At 44.2% G+C, this 23,054-nt stretch overlaps 1 protein-coding gene across 1 annotated transcript; it reads right to left on the minus strand.

Moving 5' to 3' along the window:
* Positions 1 to 1,557: 1,557 nt before the first annotated feature.
* On the minus strand, positions 1,558 to 3,428 carry GPR148 (G protein-coupled receptor 148). The gene has a single exon (XM_053986430.1). The coding sequence runs from the start codon at positions 2,907 to 2,909 to the stop codon at positions 1,851 to 1,853; it is 1,059 nt and encodes a 352-aa protein (XP_053842405.1). The 5' UTR covers positions 2,910 to 3,428; the 3' UTR covers positions 1,558 to 1,850.
* Positions 3,429 to 23,054: the final 19,626 nt, after the last annotated feature.

The following is a 23,054-nucleotide window of genomic DNA, read 5'->3' on the forward strand; positions in this document are numbered from 1 at the left end:
TACCTTAGAGATACTTCTCACTCAAGAAGTGTCCCATAGTAACAAAACCTCTAAGGTGTCCCTGCTCATTCCCCCCACCTCTGAACTGGAGTTTGTTACACCCTCAGTTGTGCTGATGCAGCTGTTTCCAGAACATCCTATAAAAGAGATTGCTGGGATAATCTCAGTTAAAATGAAAACACCACTTCTCTTTGAAGAGATATTTTTAACCTGCAACCTCAGAAGCAGTTGCATCAGCAAACAGGAGAGAGCAGACACTGCAATGTGAGGAGAGTAACAAGCAGTTTGGGAATGAGGAGAGAAGATCAGCAGGAACTGCTCGAACTCACTTTGCTGCCAAAAACATTTCATGCAACCAGACGCCGATCTCTTCCTGGCTCACACTTAGTGGAATTCTTCAGATGAGTGTGAAATAGCCAAAAGCTACATTCAGCACTTTCTGAGTATCACTTTAAGCAAACAGAAGGTGGAGAGAGTCTGCACAAGGAAAATACTGCGCAGAGTGAAATCAAGGACCTTTTTAAAAGGTCCTTTTATACATAAAACATAACAAATTCTAAAAATATTATCCTTAGAAATACAGAACTATTTTCTCAAGTCCAAGGGACAGAACAGCAATTTAAATTTCCCACAAAGATGTTTATATCTAATGACATTTTGGTTTCTTCAAAGGTCAGATATATGTTTTGTCTTAGGTAGGTGGCTGATCTGGAAAACCTAAAATGCTCTTACAGGATCTCATTTTTCTTGCCCCGATACACCAACCAGCTCTGCAGCCTCTCCTCCTGACCTTCCCAAGGTGGCAGGTACCCAGCAGCAGCTCTGACATGGTGTAGCTGTAAGCTGAGATCAGGCTGCTGGAGGAGATTTTTGTGAGGCAGAACTGGGATCTGCCTCAGCAGAGATTCAGAAGTGGTGTTCATGCTTAGTCCCTTGCCCTGGGTCCTGTCTGAGCCACGGTGTGGGTGCTCCTGTGTCCAGCCTGGCACCTCTCTGCTCCTGCCCTGCTGCCCCAGCTGCTGGGTTCAGCCTTGGCCGAGTCACCTCAGCACGGCCCCAGCAGGGACTCAGGGTTTGGGCTGCCCCAGGCTCCCACAGCACCCGCTGGGCTCTGTGGGCACAGCAGTTCCGCACCCAGCAGGGAGGGAATGCCACCCAGTGCCCCCTGTCCTCTCTCACCAGTAGCACGTGTGCACCTCTGTGATGCCTGGCAGTGCCATGTGCTGGGCTGCCCAGCAGACACTGATCTAAGGTGCCTTCCCATCAGGAGGAGATTTTATCAAACCATCAGTGTTTTGCAGAATGTCAGATGGAATCCACTGCACAAGCTGAGCAATGGTGTTACACCAAGTGCAGCAGTTTCCAGAGGCACCTCTCAGTGCATGTTCTCAAGAACAGGACTTTGGCTGCCAAGCTTGCAATATACTGTGTGAAAGAAATGGTTGTTGTTTTACCAGCACATTTGCTTAAGGATCCTCTGCTGTAGGTGATGCTGTTACGAGACCTGTGGTTACTCCTTTGCTTTGCATTACCTATTTTTAATTTTCTTTTTTCCAGAAAGGCATCTGCAGCAGGTGGGTGAAAATGACCTTAATTCAATATCTCCTCCAGAAGGTCCTGCCTTTCAGAACAAAACTTGGAACTTCATCCAGGGTAGCATCCACTGTATTCTCAGCTGTGTCGTGATCAAAGATCTGTGGCCTTTTGGCACGAAAGAGGCAGTGATGAACCCATGTCTTCTTACCATGGATTGATCACTTCTCCACTTCAGAAGCTGGGTGATTTCCATCAGTCTTGCACGATAACAAGGTGAGGACAGCTCCTCTGCTGTGACTGTGCTCTGTGCTGCCTCAGGATGGTGGTGGAGCAGGTGACACCAGGTGAAGCTGCCTCCTCCTGACAATGGATTTGAGAGAGGTCGAGATCTCTCTGTATCGAAGCCCATACAGAAAAGGGAATAGAACTTTAGGAAGAATCATGAGGACATTGCAGACTGTCAGGGAGACCAAGATTCCTGTCTGCAGTCTGATGAAAACATTAACGCACAAGAATGATTCTACAAAAAGGGCCAAGAGTGGAAAGAAGTAAAAAAATAACACAGTGTTGTGCATTACGAATGTTACACTGGCTCTGGAGCAGATGCTCTCCCATATACCTGAGTGTTTGGTTTTAAAATATAGAATAGCATAGCAACAAAATATTACAGACAGGCAGAGAATGATAACTGTGGTAGAAAGCCAGAAGCAGAGTTTCACAGCATCAGTCCCATTCAGAGTTAATGTTAGTATTACTGGAACTGAGCACGTTTCCAGGACACAGGGCACAAAGCTGTGGGTATTCCATAGCACCAAGAAGAAAATCCCAGGGAAAGCTCCGGAACACATCCACAGTAATACAATGATTTTTTTAGTCCGTGAGGGAGGCAAAATAGCAATGTAGCGCAAAGGAAACAAAACAGCAATGTACGTGTCCAAGACTATTGCAACAGCTGTGAACAGTCCTCCACAGTAAGCCACTGCCAGCAAAAATAAGAGGAGGACACAAACTTCCTTTGGGAGGTGTAGATGTGCTGCATTGAGAGCAGCTGACAGGGTATAGAACAGCAGGTAGATCAGATCAGAAAGCAGAGCATTTCCCAGTAGCATGTACCTTGTTTCCTGGCGGATGTTAAACCGAGAGAAGATCACAAATAAGATGGTAGGGATGATGAGGACACCTGCCACAAGACAGACAACTGGAGAGATTAAGAACATCTTCGTGTTTGTGCCTGATGGGGTGAGAGACCATTCCTCCAGCAAAAGTAACAAAGTTGTGTCATCCAAATTTGAGGAACTGTTGAACTCTGTCTCCCTGAGGTGGATCACAGTTCTGTTTGCTCTTCTTTCTGAGGCACAGCCAGGGAAGTCCATTTCCTTAGGATTTTGGGATGATTGTATGACTTGGAGAAAGCAAGATCTTCTATGACGAGTCCTTAGAAAGGCAAATGAAGCAGAGGATGCAAAAAGCCCATGGAAGCAAAGTGATTTCTGTAGCTAATTCTACCAGTTCTCCTCAAGGACAGAAAGTTCAAACGTGCAGGTGAATTCTGTGGTGCCAAAAGATGGTTTTGCCTACAAAGGAGATTTTATTTTCTTTCTGCAAAATCTAGTGTTTAGAAAAGAGAATGAATGTCTGGGTGGCTTAAAAAAGACCAAATCCCTCAGCTAGCTCTTTGAACAGAAGTGAATGGGTTGATCAGTTTCAGTAATTTCAGTTTTTCTCATGACGTTATCAGTCCAATGAGGCAGATGAAATATTAGCCTGATTAAACAAATGCATGATGATACAGATCAACATTGCACATGTACTGATGTAGAAGTCATAATTGTGATTGGGTGGTTTTGCATCAATTTGTATGCAACAACACAATTGATTTGAAGTGATCAATAAAAAAGGCTCTCAATCCTGTTGTAAAATTGTAGCACAATCACTCTAGTGAATGAAATTATCTTATTTGCAGATGAACACCATTTTTGGTTCAGTGAATCAATTCATGTTATTCATGAATGATAAACCTTCCCCTGCCTTTTTTCATGCATGATATACAAATACTGAATTCTCATCTGTTGCAGTCTTCCACTCAATCTGTGCATTGTCTGGGATGAGTGACATACACTGTTCCATACCAGCATACCCCAGGGCAGACTTGGCACTTCCAATGTCCATTTGGAGACCAATTCCTGGTTTCCTGGCCCACACACTGTTGCTGCACTGTGCTGCTTTTAATGTCAGATCTCAGTATCAGAGCTGGGGGTGCAATGAGAAAATTGTGAAGGATCTGGACTGTAGAGAAGGAACATTTCAAGTTCTTCCAGGCATGATGTGATCAAAAAAAAACTGATTTTTTTTTAATAGGCTCACTTAACCTGGCATTATTGTATTGATTTTCTTCCCAACGCTACCAGTACACAGCAGCGCAGCTTCCCTCCACAGGAGCAAGGACACAGCTCACCACGCAGAAAGTCACAAAGTCCTGCTGTGCCATGGATGTGCTGCCTCAGGGCATGCCAAGTAACCAAGCAGAGAGCTCATGAAACTCAGCATCAGTCATCAAATCTTGTGTGCATTTCATTTCCTGTCACACTGATAGCTGGCACCCAAGGAACTGGATGTTGAGACAGTTGACAAGGTGTGCCATATGGAACAAAAAGATAGAAGGAAAAAACAATGATAATTTTAAGCACAGCATTTCAGTTGCTATGGTCTGGGGTAGGCAAAACAAAAGGTGATTTTTTTTGCTCACTCAATCCTGCATCCACTGAAAAGTGTGTGAGCAATATTGATGCAATTAAACATTTGGTGTCAGGGTCATGCCCTGCATCTCTAATTGAGTCACGGCACAGGTACTACCTTAAGCAGACAGTAGCACTCAAAACTGTTGAACTATACTCTTGTTGCAAAATGGAAGGGAGGGAATGAAAACTCAGGTGCATAAATCACCTCCAACTGTAATTTCAGATCTCTGTTAATAGTGGAAGTGTTTGCTGCCTCCCAACTCCTGGCACTCCAAGGATGTCCTATTAATGGGCAGACTCTCTAACTTCCATATAAATCCACAACTGTATTTTCCACCAACTGCTTAGGATTCAATGTGAAAAAACAATAGTTCATTGTCACATCAGCTGCACGCCTTTGTCTGACAGAAAAATAAATCACAGAATGGTTTGGGTAGGAAGGGAACTTAAAGTTCATCCAGTTCTAGATGAGTGACTGAAGGCTCACTCAGTTGACATCCTCATGACAAAGGGGAGGCATCTCACGACTCACTCCTTCAGCCCACATACACAGAGTACCACAGAGCCCACAAGGCAGCACAAGTGCACAGCCCTTCGTGTCCTGTGTTCAGCTATTCCTCTGCTCCAGCTGGCAGAGTCAGCCCTATGGCATAAGCATCTTCAGTTTTACCTGTGCTCCTGTAGAAGCCTTAGGAGGGCTTTAGTTTTACAAAAATAGACAGCAGCAAATAACTGGAAGAGAGATTCAACCCTATCAGGCCTGGGCAGATCCAGCCAAAGCCACTCCCCTCAGATTTCCACAGGGGCTTTTAACTGCTCAGTAGAGCTGTGCTAGATTTAGAAATGTGAAAGGTTCATGTCTGGGCTCACTGATATAACCCAGAACAGGTGGTTCTGAAGAATATCTGTTTGTTGTCCCCTTTAATTTTCTTGACCAGGAGGCCTTTCCACATCTGGGCATTTGCAACGGGCTGGCAGCTCTGAGCACCACTCCTGAGAATTCTGATCTGAGCTCCTTTTGCCATTGCATCTCAGTGTTCAATAGTTTGTGGTGCCAACCTGAATGATCCTCTTGAAATTTCCTGTAAACCTGGCCTTAATGCTCTGGTTATTGATTTTTTAAAATGCTCTTTAGTAAATTTATGTTGGGTGGACGCACTTTTTACATATCTTGCTGATGCAGAAAACACTGTATTAGCAGCCTCTCTTCTGGCTCTTACTCTGGTTCAATACAGTCTGAATTGATTTTCAAGCTGAACCACACACTTTATTTTATTTGTTTATTTTTGTTTAACATTTATATGTTAATTACTTTACTAATTTCTGCTTCAATAAGCATCCTGCTGAAAGCTTAGTTAATTATCTGATGGGTTTGGGAGATCTCAGGTTGCATGCTGAGCACTGTTACTCCTGCAAACACTGCATTACATTGTGTTCTGTTACTGACTATAAACAGGCATTGTCAAACTGAGTAGAAAAGGTTAGAAATGTTACTGTCTTACAGCCTTTGGCACACACTTAACTGCATACACACCTAGAGAAGCTTCCTGCTTCACAGAGTTTACCTGACTGATTCAACAAGTCGACAGGTACCCTGCTGCTGTGACAGGGAGCACCAGACAAGAAAGGGGAGCAAACAGAATAATGCTAGGATTTCCCCAGCCCTTCATCCCCAGAGATTGTGTTAGAAGGGGACACCCAGAGGAATGCTCACATTCACCTCTGAGGCTCCCTGGGTGTCATCATGTCACTGTCTCAGTGTGATTACAGAGTCTTTGATGTGGCTGCCTATTCCAGCAACTCACATGATGTCCCAGCCTAAAAAATCTATCCTGTGCTGTGGGTCTGCCCCAGAGACTGCTGCTCCTGGCCAGGGGGTCGGGGAGAGCAGGGTAGAAAGGCTGCCTCACAACTCCTCAAGCAGAAGTGTTTTGGATGAGACAGCTCGGTCCAACAAATCAATATTTTTACTGGAATATTGTTTCATGGGTCTATTTCCAGCCATATTTAGCAACAGAGCCTTGTCCTCAGGAGCCTTCATGTGCTATTAGAGTTTCTTCAGCTTCCTTCCACAAATGCCCCTGCCCCTTCTAGGCTTATGTAGGGCCAGAAGGCACCTCCCTTGCTGGTGAAACTTTCCCAGTCATGAACAGCCAAGTGCCCATGAGCAGGCCAACTCCTCCCAGAAGGGCAGGAAGAACCGGGTTTCCTGCCTGTATCCATATTTTCACTCTGGGCAAATGAGCTGCTGCTGTCAGTGAAGAAAGTAATCCAAGCATTTTAACTGTGGTGTTTTTCTGGCTGAGCCTTCCCTTTTTCTTCTTTTTTAAACAGAAAGTCATTTAGAAGACTTTGCTACACTTTTAAGATTCCCTCTAAACTTTTCTGCAAGCCACAGGGAGAGGTGCAACTCATCCATGCCTCAGCTGTCTGTCCCCACGTGGCTCCAGAAGGATTGTTCAGTGCCTTGCTTGTTATTTGCTGTAGATAAGAGACATGCACACTGCTCTCGTAACTGTACAAAGTTCACAAATCAGGCAGAGCAATTACTAAAGTAAAGGAAATAAAGAAATGGGTGTGAAAACTAAGCTCAGATTACAATGCTTTGAAAGGTCAAAGGAACATGGAACGAAGAAAACAGGGATTAGAAAGTGCTAGTTTGAAGACATTTTAATGAGGCTCCCAAACAAAAGAGGACATTGAGAGAGACTGAGAGGACTCAGCATTAAATCCATACATCATTTTTTCTAATTCCAAATACCATCAAGCCATGGTGATGACAAAGTCAAAATGAATTTTGTACAAAATCGGTCTTACAGGTGCAATATTGAGAAATAAGCTGGATGTCAGAAGAACAGAATGCCTAAATATTTGACAAATATTTCAACAAAAGTTTAGAGAAGGAACAGCGTAAGTCCCAGACACCTCCTGCTTTCCTGCAGGTTACTGCATGGCCCTGACTGCTGCGAGCTGCAGCCAGCAGAACTCACCCATTTTCATTCCCCAAGCCTAGCAAGGCAGAGAAAGACAGGTTTTCCTCTTTTGTGCTGGAAGGACACACAAACATGTTTTCCTGTGACAAACTGCAGATGTGACCAGAGATTTATAGCAAACAACTGCTACTTTCATGGTCATTTATGGACAGACTCACAGGACTCCAAGAGAAGCCATCCTAGACTGTTTCTTCAATTTAATGATCTCTCCTGCCTGCCTACTTCTCATTGCAATGTATCTGTGAAACAGGACAAATAGCCTACTAAATAAGGCCTATTTGTAAAATATTAGTTTCTTTCCTGAAGCAGTTTAATGTATAAGGAGACATCTTGCTTAAATTTTGAACACTATACAACTACAGTGGCGCTAACAGGAGTTACCTGCAGAAAACTAAGTCCTTTAGATAAACAAAAATAACATTATTCTTATCTGAGTATTTAGCAGCTATCAGAAGAGATTAAATGAATTTTCAATACCACACAGAGTGATGAGCAGAACTAGAAATATACATCTGAATTTGTGACTCCTTGACTCCTCTCTTAAAACAGGAGAAAACTCCTTGTTCTGAGAGAAAGTTTCTCAAATGGGGGAGGTACATCCACCAAACTCCTTAGAGCACCCATCCACCTCAGGCTGTCTGTCTTTCTGGTGGTGGCTGGCATCAGAAGTTTCATGTTCCTGTCCTGTCTCACCTGCAATGATCTCCAGCATTGCCTAGGAAGGGCTGCTGCAGGCAGGCAAAAGCAGAAGTTATCTGGCTCCATCCCTGTCTTAACTATGTTTTGTCTCACGTAAAACGCCAGGCAGCACAGGAGAAGTGTAGCATGATAGTTCCTTGAAGGATGGCTTGCTGAGAAGGGATACAGATGGCTGCAGAGTGTTAGGTGCAAGTTAGAATGAAATACCAAGCCAGAGCTGGAATTAGAAAGGGTGGAAGAGATAGGTTGGCATATAGAGGCTGACAGGGAGGACCCCAGCCACAGCTACTCCCTGACAGCCAGGAAGTGCTCACCTGACCATACAACCTGGGGGCAAAGGCAACACAGGAATCAAGATGGAAGGAAACACTCTAGAAGTGGAGTTGAAACAGAAGAGGGAGGAAAAACACCATGTAAAAGAAAATACATGATATGTCTTCCTATTCATGCCTTTTGATGACAGGCTGTGAATGAATGTCCATGGCACAGAGTAGCACAAGGCACAGCACCACCCTGGGGAGGAAGGAGCCTCGCTGCCAAAGTCAAGATGCTCCCTCCCAGTTCCCAGCACTGCACCTGGGAATGGCAGTGGTTCCCAGGTGGCAAAGACACTGAAGCAGCATTGATTCTCTGCAATAACCGTGCCCACAGGGAGATGCTGACCTTATCTCACACTGATGGAAGCAGGTGCCAGGCACAGCCACCATATGGCAGAGAGATTAACTGCCAGCATGTGCTGAATAGTCACAGTCCCTTATTAGCCAAGCAGGGAACATGCCGTGAGCCGCACACACAGTGCCATTCACAAGCTTTGTTGTCCCTTCCCAGCAGCTCCTTTGTTACTTTTACAGCACAGGTGCTTAAAAATCAGATTTTCTCCACATGAGGCCTGTCTCTGCCTTGTTTTTCTAACTGTGGCTTTGTACTGCTCCCACTCATTTCCATAGCAATACCCTGTCCTCTCACACGGGAGGTTCAGACTTCATGACAGGAAAACACTGTTAGGGTAGGAGTACGAACACAAAGGTTCCAAACTTATAAAGAAAAGGGATTTTTTAAAATATTTTTTTTTGGGGGGGTGTCATGGGTGGGAGAGCAAGATGTCACTTTACTACTGTTATGTAAGCCCACATCAGTCTTACTCTCCTGGTGATCTCCACAAGCACAAAGAGGAAGGCACATCACCCCCTGGTATGTCCAGAACTTCTCACCAAACTGGCAGAGGTACAGCTCACAACAGGGAGAGTTTGAGCCATGGACGGAACAGCAAGCTGAGATCTTCACTAAAAAACACAGTTAATTTAATTTCTAGTTTAATTATTTGTTTCTTTCTTCTCCAATCCAAATTCCTGCTCATTAAAAGATATTCATGAGAAGCACCAGAAAAGAGACATCATGTCTTTTCCTTTACTATTATCCTAAGCAGCACCTGGGGCCAAAAGCAGCTCCCAGCTGCCTCCAGGTATCTCAGAGGTAGCTCAGCTGTTCACAGGCAAATGAACTTGTAGTAGTTCATTATGTTTACAGCTACTGGGGTGACTAGAAACCAGACTATTTTTCTAATCCATTCTCAGCATTTTCTCAGGAAATCCGAGGTCCTTTTAATTGAGCTGGTTTTTCCTCCCATAAAGGAGCAGTCTCTTGCTCCAAAGAAAACATTTCAATGCAGCCCAGCACAATGGATAGCAACTAAGGGAAATATAAACATGCACAAAACTTCTATAGGTCACAAAATCTTCAAGGCAAAATATACAGGAAGAAAGCTTAACTGAATTAGCAACCCTTTTTAATAAGCCAATTTAACAAGCTGTGAGTTGAACCATATCAGAACTGCCCCAGTCTCTCACTGAAGTCTGGCAGTGATGCTCTGGGGCTATTCAGGGGCATATACCCTGTGCAGTTCCCATTCCTGGAAGCACTACCACCATCAGATATTCTGGTGCTCACCCTGATACCAGCTGCCTCATGACTCCTCCCGCTTTCAAACACCTGGATTCCCTGAGAAGCCCACAATAGTCTCATGATTTTGGATCTTGGCTGAGCTGTGTTCAAACCAGAGCAGTGACATCAGTGCCAGCTCCAGCTCCAGCACAGCAGCTGTGGAATTATGTGTGCCATCCCCCAGAACACCACCTCAACCCCTGCCACTTGTGTCTCTTCATTTCCTGCCAAGTATCATGCCAATTTCTTCCACATCAATTTCTAAGCTGAGACCATTTCTCTACTTATGTCTCTCTCCTGCTTGCTATTGGAGATTGGAATGATGGTGAAATGAGACACACAGTGCCACTTTTCATCCCCAGCTCTCTGTCCTGATAGTCTCCCACAATGCTTATTTGTGTACCTCTTCAGCCCCACTTTTAATTGAAGCCATCACATGTCTGAGGCTGTTTCTGCTCTTGGCAGCCTGGGAAGCTGAGGAGTCAGCATAAGGGGAACCCCCCTGCTCCCACAGCTTCAAATCTGCACCACCAGTCTCACAGAATCAAAGAATGGTTTGGGTTGGAAGGAACCTTAAATACCATCTAGCCCCCCTGCCATAGGCAAGGGCACTTTCCACTAGACCAGATTGCTCAGGGCCCTGTCCTGCACATCATTGTCCAAAATCCCTCTTTGAGCTCCTCTGGATGCTGGAAGGATTTATAGGGTCTTCCTGGAGCCTTCTTCAGGCTGAACAATCCCAATTCTTTCAGCTTATCTTCATCAGAGAGGAATACAGGATTTTCACACAAGTCAGGAGTTCTTGAACCCCAGCTGTGTGCATGGGCTGACACAGGAGCTGCCTCCCCCGTGGTCTGCACTCGGTTTCACAGCCAGTGTCTCACCTTGACACTGTTAAAAGCATCACAGAAGCAGTGACCTCAGCCCTGAAGGGAGAGAAAGGCATGGAAGGACAGGCCAGAGGAAGGCAGGGGCCCTTGAGGCTACAGCCCAAGCTATTTACTGGCAAGATTCCAGGCCCACTCTTTCTGTTCCCAAAATAGAGAGAAGTCTGTCCCATTATTAACGATCAATAAACACCAGCTTGGGGACTTTCTCCCCCATCAGGCAAAGCCCTTCAGCCTGCTGGGGAACAGCTTGCAGTGAGTTAAATCCCTCTTTGTCAGACTCAAAATGGGGTCCTTGGAGCCTTGCAGGGTGTCTGCAAGGATACAGAATTATAAAAAGGTATTTGTTTTTGTAAATGAACTGGAAGAGAGTCAGCCCTCCTACCCACCCTTCATGCTGTCCTTTCTGGTTTTTAGCATGCTATAAATGACCAGCTTCTCTGATAATTTATGCATAATTGGGACTGATTTCAGCAAGTGGCCCAACAAAAGCTGCTCTGAACTACTAAGTAATTTACTGATTTTGTTTTCAATTAATATAGTAGCCTTAGGAACAAGCAGCCTGTGTTCCTTTTTTAGGTACAAGATCTCCAGCCTGATGGAGAGACATCCAGAGCTTAAGCAGAATCTAATCAACTGAATACCAGGAAGAAACATGTTCCCACACTCATGTACCTTATTTATTTTTCAGAAGACCCCTCCTAATCTAGAAATTTGTATCCATTTTTATCTGCTTTAGAATTTCCCTTTTTTTTTGTCTCCAGACTATCCCTTTCCTCTTCTCATGGAAATACCATTCCTGCTCTGATCTTTTCCTTGGTTGGGTGTTGGGGATTATTTTGGGTGGAGGGGGTGGTGGAGGGAAGGGCTTTCCTGTGCAAACCTGTCCTAGGAGCTGATCAGCCCACACCTCCTGTGTCTCCATGCAGTCCAACAAAGACAGCAACAAATGCAATACCCCAGTGTACTGTGCCTTGCAATCTGTGCAGGAATCAGGCCAGCCATGAGAGGATGCACATAGGAGGAGAGAGAGAAATTGTGGCTAATTCAGTGTGCTCTGAGCAGGTAGAGCACGGAAGGCACCTCCAGCTGATCCAGTTACATTTCTGCACTCTGATCCCTCGAGGGGACTGGAGAGTGGATCATGGCTGCTGTGAGTGGCACAGAAAAGCCACTCTCACCTGTCCCCTGCTACCTGCATTCCCCCTGCAGGCCAGAGCACAAAGCCTCTTGCTACTGAACCCCTCAGCAGAGCTGTGACTGGCTCTCCAAGGCTCATTTTGTGTGCTGAGGTGCTCTTGGAACCACATCTACCTTGAAATTCTGAAAAGGATGGCCCAGCCTGGCTTGGGCTGGGCACAATTTGTCTTTTGTTTAACAGACCTGGCCTGGGTTTGGCACTGCTACAGTATGAGTGTGATGACATTTATTATGACAAGCCAAGGCTGTGTACAAGTATACTTCTTCACAGACCCAACTCCCATAATTGCAAATGTTGGGTTAACCCTAAAGCTTGTCTTTCCCTTCAAAAATTCACACCAGCAGCAGCACTTAAAATTATTCTATCCGCAATTCACATGCCCACATCTATTCTCGGCTTCTGTTTCCAGCCTTGAGGTTGTCCAGATTGTCCCTTTGTCCTTTTAAGACCTCTGCACTAACCACACTAATCCTCAGTAAGCAATCAAATCTCCCCATCTGTGCTTTTACTATTTCCCTTGGCACCATGCTATGACTTCTCTATTTTAATTAACTTGAGACGGATGCCTTGTCAAGACTTAGCTGCTCTGATTTCTCATTATGTTATCATAATACCATTTAGCAACACCACCCTTCTCAGCAAGGAAAACTGATTCCAGCCCCTTGAAGACAATGTAGTGAAGCACAGAACACTCACCAGGGCCCACAGCAGTATTTGTTCTCATTTTTGTTAACCTGCTGCATTTCCTTCCCAGTGAATGCACGACTTCTGCCTACTCACAAAAGAATACTTTAGGGTATGTTTTCTTCTTTTGTTTTTGATAGTCATGATCACTTAATTTCAACTTTTAACCCCGCTGAGCACTGCTTGAATGCCAACCACATGTACCTTATTAAAAGCAGTTTTAATTTACTCATTGCCAGCTGCAGTTGGTGGTACCCCACACCACTGTTTGCCCTTTTTCTGCCAAGCAACTCATTACTTCAAATTGTCCTGAACCTTTTTCATATTTTGCAGCCATTTAAGACCTGAAGTCCACAGGTCACATCACAAATGAGAAGGAAGGCTTTTGCTTTCATGTCCTTCCATACCTGCAATGCCTCAGCCTCTGTCTCTTCCTCAGGCCTGTTTTCATCTCTTAAATTGCTGTGTGATTGCTGCAGGTGCTGTGAGTTGCCATTTGTGCACAAAGCACCAAGTCGGCACCAAGGACCTGTTTGACACAAACTCCTGGTCAGCTCCTTAATGAAACTCCCTTTGTGAGCACTTGCACAGCAGCAGAATTAGACATTCTGTGCTATACATCCCCCCTCAGGCTGTACCCAGCTTTGTAGTGGTTATGTGCACCTAATGGGCTGTGAATTGTCCTCTGGGAATAAGGAGCACTGAAAAGGCTGTTCAGGCCTCATGGCAGGAAGATGAGACTTGTGTCAAGCATGCAGCAATTTAATGCTAGGCAGCATCAGCAAAATGCAAGGAAGGGCTAATTTGGACAAACAGCAGGGTCTTGGAGGAGCAAACACAAGGAAGTATTCTCTGGCACACTCTAAGGAAGACACCTCCAAAAGCAGCCTCCTGTGGCCTGTCGTAGGCTGAATCAGAGTCAGAAGGGATCTCTCACAAAATTCCTTGACCAAAATCAACACTGAGGTTGTTTATTGCAGTTCTTTAAATGTTAATAATCCTAGTTTACATCCTCTGAAAGTCTAGTTCTGTGTTTTTCCACCCTAGGAAACCCTGCCAGATGTAAATATTTTAAGCAGGACAGGTGCAAGAAACCAACTGAGCAGGATGTAGTATCTCCCTTTTGTTCATGGACACACGCATGAGAATTTCACAGCCTAAAGTCTCTGGTCTTAATTTGTTATACGTGGGTGAAAAGCACATTTAACAGTCACTTTTATAGCTCCCACTTAGGAGAAGGCAGGATTTTAAGCATATATATTCAGGGTACAGGTTGACAGTAAAAAAACCTCACGGTACATTACGGTAGGAAGGCTGCCCAGTTTCAGGACTTTAGATGACTTGAGTTTGCCCTATGCAGATTGTGGAAAAGATGGTTTGTTGACAACACTAAGTGAAATTCAGAGCCAAGAAATTATTTCCGTGCGCTCACAGACACATTTCCAATGTTGGATGTGCAGGGCCATCTAGTGGGAAGTCTCTGTGTGCAACAACAGCCCAAACACAGGCAGCGTTTTATAGCAGCCTGAACAAAGACATCTTTGGCTGTTACATCTCAGAAATGCATTTTATGAGTTTTCCTCTCCAGATGGAATGCTTCCCTGCTGAACCACTAGAGCATCCTCAGGAGAGCCTGTGGAATAAGGAATCGAGCCTGTCTCACTGTAGAATCCTGTGCTGCAAAAGTGTGCATTTCCTAAAATTAATTTCTTTTAACTAATGACTTCGGGAAGCTTTGCTCAAAAAAAAGAAACAACAACAACAAGACCCACCACCCCCCCGCCTAACCCCTCAGTTTCAGGTTTTTTTCTCATTAATACAAGTGCAAGAAAGGCTCAGTGACACTATCAGGCAGCACAGTGATGGAGAAGAAAGGCATTAGTTTATGTGTAACACTCCATCTCTGGTGCTGGATTGAATTAATCAGATAGAGGTGCTGGCTGGGATTTCAGTAATTTTTCACAGAAATAACAAATGTTCTGAGTCAGATTCTCTGGTCAAATGACTGTGATAATCCAGGAAATACTGGTGTCCCTTTGCATTAATTCCCCCATCTGCGCAGCGAGGAGGGTGAGAAGTGGGGGTCTGCAGCACTTGCAGGGTTACCTAAAAATCCCACAGTGAATCTGGAAAACAACTAGGTTTTCCAAAAGCATGGGAAAATAGTTAATATTTAAGTTTTTACCATTTTCTCATGTTTTATTTACTACTATGTTAAAGCTTATAAAAGTGTTGCTGCTTAACAAACAGGTTTCCCCCCCTCTCTGATTTACATATGAAGTAATAGTTCAAGCACTGTAACAAAGCCTTCTTTTCTGGGAACTTGTTAATCAATTGCTTTTGCTAAGGTGTTTACCTGCCAGCAATGCAGCTTTTCTGCTTTCCAATTAAATTGGAGTTTCTTTTCCAGCCTTTTTCCTCCCATGAAGCCTATTACACAGCCTGTCTCTATCTAGTTTCATAAAACCATTAAACAAAGGCAGTATTTTCTGAGGCCTCTCTCAGTATGTCAAGTTAGGCTAAACCTGGCTAATAGTTGTAGAAGTTATTCAAAGGGGGCAAGTAGGTAGGTGCAAAGAACAAGATTTCATAAATTTTTCTGATCTGGAAATTAAGCTAAAAAGAAGCCATAATACTAAGATGAATATTCCTGTTAAAAACTCTTTAATGCTGTGCAACCAATTATTCCATGAAAGCTGACATAGACTATTTACTTCTTCTTTGCTTCAGCTTGGACACTCAAGGGATGTGACAGGCCAGCACCTCGATAATCAGAACTACATCAGACATTTCACCTGGAAACAGCAGCACACATCAGGTAGATCAGGCAAAAATTCACAACTTCTAATACCTGTTGTTGCAAAAAGACCATAATGGCATGGGGAAAACAATATTATTGTCAGAGATCTAGAAGCCCTGAACAGAATGTCTTGGGAGCATGACGCCAGGCACACAGACTCACCTGGAGGCAAAGCAGGTGATTCCTGCCCTCCTGGCTGCCCATTCCTCCTCTCACTGCCACAGGCTGCAGCACTTGTGGGAAGAAGATCACAGCAGTTCAGAGCTGGCCTCCTCCCTGACTCGTGCTTCTCTGCATATTACCTGTGTTCTTCCGCTACTCAGGTTTTGCAGCACCTTGGTATTTTAGGTAATTCTAATTACTGGACAATGCTTCCCAATCTGGAGCAGACTAACCTGGGTTTGATCCATGCTGGCATTAGGGAAAACATCTGTAAAAGAGCCAAAGGCAGGGAAAGCTGCCTCCTCCAGCCCCATCTGGCACTCCTCTGACTGGTTTGCAGGGCGTCCCCACAGATTCCCTCCCCATTGAGTGGGGGGATGCAGAAACACTAAAGCAGAACTTCATACTAAAGCAACAAATGAGGAAACCGAGGTCTTTCACCCTCATACAATTTCTGTGACAACACACGTGCCTATGTGCAAACCCAGACTTCATTCTTCACTGGGCAACTCATTTAATGAGCTGAGGAAGAGGTTAACTCACTTTGTGGCTGGCTTCTGTCCACTTTGGGATACCACTCTGTCAGCTCTGAAAGAACCAGGCTCTCTGAGACACTGCCAAGCTCCAAATGACTTCACAGCTATAACTGTGTGCAGCCAGCAGCACTCTCCACTTCACTCTCATACAGCTCCCACTCAAACTCTGCAATCATCAGTCACCTGCTGCCTTTTCTTTTTACACATAAAATCCCAGCATATCAAAGGCTTTGAAGCACCTTAAAGTGTCTGATTTTCAAGAAAAATTAGACTCCCTGTAAGGTGTTTCAAACCAGGCACATAGAAACAGGTGTATTAAGAATAAACTACTCTTTTTCAAAGGTGCATTTTAGGGCAAGAAATTGCCCTCTCCAAGACCAGGTTGGATGGGGTCTTTGAGTCATCTGGTCTAGTGAAAGACGTCCTGACCATGGCAGGGAGGTTGGAATGAGATGATCTTTAAGGTACTTTCCAACCAAACCATTCTATGATTCTATAACCTCTGTATTAAAGCTCAAGAATAATTTCTGAATCTCTTACCCCAAATCAAAGTGTCTTGTTTACAGGCTTCTCACCCTCCTCAACACACAGCAACAAAGAACAGGGCATCCACCCCACACTAACACAGCCCCACTTGCATGGCCTCACAAGGCTTGGCTCCTGGCTGTCCATCCTTCCAACTACTGTTCCTATCTCCCAGCCCTGCACTGCCACTCGACTACTGCCTCAAAAATGGCTTTTGCACATTTGTTAGAGAAACATGTAACAGATTAATATGCTTGAGTTCTGCCTAGGCCTATCAGCTGGCTCAGAAACATTAATAACCCCTCTGTGAAAAATCAAACCATTGTGAGAGGTTGTTTTGTTGCAGAATGATGGCAGCAGCCAGAACCATGAAAGGATAAACCCAAAGAATAGTACTCAGTAAATCATCCTTCTCTAAATAGCCTGCCAGCTATAAGACACATAAAATATAATATTTTAAAACCTGCTGGTAATTAGTGTAACTGCAAACCAAATTATGACCTTGGCATTGTCAATACTCTTGATCCATTTAGTCAGATGTTGAGTCCTTTCAGTTGTACTGCTTTATTTACTGTTACTGCAAAAAAATATTAATGGTCATATTTCACTAGCATAAGTGCCATGCTCTAGCACAAACAACGTTTGATGATTTCGAGGAGCAGTCAGAGGTTTCACCTTCCAGCTGTGATGGCAGCTCAGGCAGCAGCAGGCAGAAAGCTTCTGGAGTTGGCCACTACCACCCAGGATGTGGAAGGCAGGAGAATAAGAGCAACAAACATTATCTCTAGGTCTGCTAGTAAACTGCATTTAAAACTGTGTGTTTTATTATCTTCTAAGATTTACAACTTGCCACTTCAAAATGAAATCTGGCCCTGACATTGCCACTAACAACATATATCAAACTCACAGATTTATTCCCAAAATGTGTGTTCCACTGAGTAAATCAAGCAGAAGCATTGCTAACAACATTGTTACCAACTGCACTGCTGGCAATTTCAAAGGCTTCATCTCTCATCCATCTTCCAAATGTTCTTTTGTTTGCCTGCATTTAAATACTGCCTGGCAGACCAGTGGGATTTTTACACACAGCAGAGGGCTACTTCTCACAGCTCACAAACTGGCTGTAGCGCTCCTTTTCCTCGAGGACCAACCAACTGCACTCAGTTAAGACGTTTCTTCCCTCAGAACAGCACTTGTGATTTGGTTCCTGGCCTCCATACCAGCCATGAGGACTCCTTTACAAGACCATATGACAGGTATATCTTCTGCAGTGTGAGTAAGCCAGCTGATATGCAACACATGATTATTTATTTCACTGGGATGTGAAACAAAAGCATACAAGCAGTGCAAGGGAGCAGCAGCCTGTCCTGCTCACAGCTCGGTGTACCACTGTTCCTGCATTTAAACCTGAGCCTGCTGTGCCATTGCATTCACCTTCACTAACTTTATCTGACTACTCACTTCTCTCTTATTTAAGCAGTTTTGCTTTTAGGCCTCCTTTGATCCCAACTTTATCATTTGAAAGGCTGTCCCATGAAAAGTACTGGGAGAGTTGCTGGCTCACTGATAGACTATCTATTATTTGAAGCTGTGTATCTATGGCTACTTACACTGATATCTTTCTTTTTCCAGCTTCCTGACTGAGTCTTTAACAAAGTCTTCAGAGCATTTGATCTATTCAGGCAGAGAGCAATATAAAATTAAGCAGGGAAACCAAATCACACAAAACTAATAAAATATTTCCTATAACCTTCCTTCAAGGCATCACAACAGCATCTTCCGCAGCAGAGCTGAGAAAATTTTGCTTGTAGGTTGCACTGGGATGGTTGTGGAATAGCACATTTTGCCATTCTCATGCTTTATGCTGAATTCTTATTTTGCCTTTCAGACAGCAGTGCCTGTTAATGCAGTTCAATAAACTGGAGCTATTCTTGCCTCATCTGGACAGATGTCTATGACACACAAGCATATCTGGAAGGAAGAGGCTTCTGAAAACCTGCCTTGTATATTAACATTTCTGTATTCAAGTCCCTGAGGCCTCTTGTCTCTCTAAGATGTTGTCTCTGGTCTCTAGAGCCTTGGAGTTTTTCATTATTTGGTGAAACAATGCTTTTGACATAGTTCTTCATAGCATGTAATGCAGATAATTTTTCCATATTGATTTTATAGACAAATATTTATTACTCAAGAGCTTTTTGTTTAAAGCAGAAAGTTTAAGGGCAGTCATGACTCCAACACAAGCAGCTGGAGAAATGTCTTCAATACTTTTTTTCCTCAAAAGCCCTTTAAATTCTTTGGAGCAACAAGCAGTTTTAAATCAGTCACCCAGAGTTCCCAGGATAGCAATGATGAGACTGTGATCAGTCCCATTTTTGAGGCACTGGGCACTCCTTCCTGTCTCTGTCGGCATCATTATTGGTGCTGGGTGGCAGCACAGCCAAGCTTTTTAATACCATAATTTGCTCTGGTGACCCTACCTGCTGCACCTCATCATCCCCTTGGCTGCAAATATGGAAACATCAGTGCTTGACAGGGAAGACGAGCAGGAGATGTTGAAGCTGAGTACCCTTGCAGAAATCTGTGGATAAGAATCCTTTCATTTCCTTTGCTAGGTACTGATGTTATTAACAGCAATTCATGATTCTAAAATTTGCAGCATACACTAGCTCACCAAGCAACTGAGAGTGGCAATTAACTTAATGAAAGCCCTAGGAAGCAGTCAGATAAGTAGCAAGGATTGCTCCCTTCAACCTAGGGCAGGCTCCTGCTAGCAATCTGGACAGAAAAAGCTCCATATCCCATTATCAATTCTCTTTGACATGCAAACCCAAGAAATACTGATAAGAATCCATGAATAATTAAGTTTAAACTGATGTTAGCAGAAACTGGACTGGGGATGTTAGACTCTTCGTTAGTTCACTGGTAGGAAATAGCCTGGATCAAATTCAGTCTGTAAGCAATTTCCTGGATACAAATAGAGCTAATTCAGCAAACACTTTAGTTCTGAGTCTCAGGGTTAAAGAATCTGCTACATTCTTCCATGGCAGAAAATTAAAAAGTTGTATAGATTGCTTTTTGTGAGTTGCTTATGCTAATAGTTGTCTTTAATCACTGGATGTAAACATTTCCTACCCACCATGAGGAGACTCAGGCTACCATGTTCTGGGAGACTAGGCCTGCTTCATCTAAAAACTCCCTCCCTGTGTTTCCATACTGCCTCTCATGAGGATTTTCCTCCTCCTTTCCCCAAGGATCCCTGCCACCCCATTCTTCCCTCACCAGGGACTGTGCATTCCTTAGTCCCTCTTCCCTCAAGGGCCCTCCTACTACTCAGCATGCCAAGGGCTGCGTGCATCTGCTAAACCGATGGCAGCTGTGCCACGGGCCCCTCATTTACAGGTTTTTGATTTCCCTTCCCTTTTATGCCCACTGATGCCCTGAACAATTCTGGACAGACTGAATGAGTCAGAATTAATCAGAGAGGATGATTAGGTTCTCCAGTTGCCAACATTTTGAGCCAAGCTGATCAACAGCCATGGTGAAATAGCCTGAAATGAAGTGATAGCAGAAAAAGATAGTTTAGAGAACTGCAAGTTGAGGACTATTTAGGATGTAATAAAAGCTCTGCTGTAATGCATTAGGGCTACCATGGATCAGCTGCTATTCAGCATCCTGTGCATTTATCAGTGTGTACAGTGACACCATGATTTAGGTCCATGCAGGTTATGGCCATGGACAGCTGTGGCCATGGATGGCTGATGGATTTAAGCTACTTCTCATGAAGAAGGGAAATAAAAGGATCTAAAGCTGGAAATTTCTGCCCAAAGGAAACATCCTAAAACCTGGAGATCTCTCATCACAGAAGATATTTTATATGAATCTCCAAGAACAGTTTTGGGTATCTCATCCAGGTCTAGATGGATCCCCTCTAACTTCTGTAGCACAGGGACAACAGCTGCCATTTGTTAGAAATGGGGACACTACATGAGAGCTTTCCCAGTTCCTGAGGAGCAGCAACAGGCTGTTCTAGAGACTGCATGTATGGAAACTACCTGAAACAGTGTTGAAGGTAAGAGGTCCTCTCTGCCCAGGTTATTTTCTCCAAATCTTCATTTCATTGTGCTCAGTTTGAACATGAAGTAGGCCTTAAATGAAATTTTAAGTGTTCTCTGTTGCCTACATCCTTCTTCATATGGCATATTTGGGTATATCTTTACTGATGCCTTTACCTTTAATGCCTACGCTTCAGAGTTCAGAAACTCAGCTCAGAAATTGTATGTATTAATAACTTCCAAATAAAAAAATCTAAGCTCCTAGTTTTGATCAGACAATACGAACACCAGCCTGGAATCAGTGCCAGAATCACAGAATCATTAAGGCTGGAAAAGAGCTGTAAGACCATCCAGACCAAGCAATAACCCAGCACCACCATGATGCTCATGGCTAAACTGTATCCCCAAGTGCCACATCTGCATGCTTTTTGAACACTTCCAGGGATGGGGACTCCACCACTGCCCTGGGCAACCTGCTCCAATGCTTGAAATTCTTTTGGTAAAGAAATTTTTCCTAATATCTAATCTGAACCCTTCCCTGGCATAACTTGAGGCCATTTCCTCCTGTCCTGTTCCATCCCTTTTTACCTGGGAGCAGGGCCCAACCCCCACCTGGCTGCAGCCTCCTCTCAGGGAGTTGTAGAGAGTGAGAAGATTCCCCACAGCCCCCTTCTCTCCAGCTTAAACACCCCCACCTCCCTCAGCTGCTCCTCATCAGACTTGTGCTCCAGCCCCTTCCTCAGCTCCATTCCCCTTTCTGGACACACACCAGCCTCTCACCATTTTTCTTGAGGTGAGGGGCCCAAAACCAGTACTTGAGATTGGCCCCACCAGTGCTCAGCACAGAGGGATGGTCACTGCCCTGGTCCTGCTGGCCACGCTATTGCTGATAAAAGCCAGGATGCCATTGGTCTTCTTGGCCACCTGGGCACAGGTGACAGCTGTCACCTCTGATTGATTCTCATGTCTATAAGCACTTCTAATAAGCTTTGGTGTTACTTGGCTTTAAGAAGGACTTCAGCATTTTATAGGCCTTCTTCTTTCCAAAACAAAGGGGAGGCGCTCAAAAGCAACATCACTGCAGAGCAATGAGGTACCACCTGAAAATTTGGTGGCTTCATATATCACTAATGAAGAAAGGCTTCCTCCTATATTAAAATGAATATCTCATGCAGAATAAAACCCACCAAATCTATTTCTAATTAATGTGTTTCTTCTCATGATTGTTCTTTATCTACTTGCCAGAACTACTAGGATTCACCCACATCCTGTTCTTTCTTCCCACCAGACTCTTGGTAAAGTCACACAAAGGGTTTCTCCATGTTGTGGGTTAGATTTAATCCAGGGTTTTTCTCAAGATGTAATTTTCCCGTCTCTAACATCAGAGACACCTGAGTGGCTTACTGCCTGACATTCAGAGCAGGAGCACTCTGTCTTGCAGGCTTTAAAGTTAACAGGCTGATTTTTCAGCTTTAGAAGCTTAGACAGCACAAAAGTTCAAGCTCCTTTACTCCCCTCTCTCCAAGATTCAGCAAAAGCACACAACGAAAAGGAGGATGAAAACAGGTAGCGGGTTAAGGCTTTTGATCCCTTTCTGCTGTGATGTGGGGACAGTAGATATTAGCTCTCTGACTGATGCACCTGCTCCAGTTGCGAGGGAATGCTCATATTCAGTTCATGCAGAGCTGGAGGTTTTCTAAATGCCTGCAGGGATTGGACTTGTCTGTCTCAGCCATCCAAGAGCTGCCTGTTTGCTGCCCTAGAGCAGCTGTGAAGTAGCCTCTGCATCAGGAGGGCTGCTCCCCTGCAGAACACCAGCCTTCAACAACTGCCATGTTATCCTGAGTGCAGCTCTAAACTCACAGGAGAGCTACTGAAGTGGATTAAGCCACTGCTTCATGGCATCCACTCTGGCTTTTAAGAGGCTCCTATTATGCCCCCAGCAGAGGTGTTTCAATAAGCAGGAGGCCTAGAGAGGCTGATGTAAAGGACTGAGATAGGAATCAATGGGACAATCAAGATACGATCAGATTGGGAGCCCTTCAAGTGGAGAGGGCTGGGGGAAGGATGCCAGCTTTACACTTCTATGAAATTAGAGCCCTGGTGTTTCTGATGGTAGTAAACTCACCTATATAACAAAGAATGATGTTGTAACATCAGATCTTGCCTTTGCTGCACCCTGAAGCAGCAAAAGGAGAATTTGGTAAATGATTTTTGTTGAAGGCAGTATGAGGCTAACAACAGGCACTCCAGCCTTGGGCAGCTGAAATAGTCACTCTTTCCCCTCACACCACTTTGCT

The sequence above is a fragment of the Vidua macroura genome, chromosome 10 (assembly GCF_024509145.1).
Source record: "Vidua macroura isolate BioBank_ID:100142 chromosome 10, ASM2450914v1, whole genome shotgun sequence".
In the NCBI taxonomy this organism is placed as follows: Eukaryota; Metazoa; Chordata; class Aves; order Passeriformes; family Viduidae; genus Vidua; species Vidua macroura.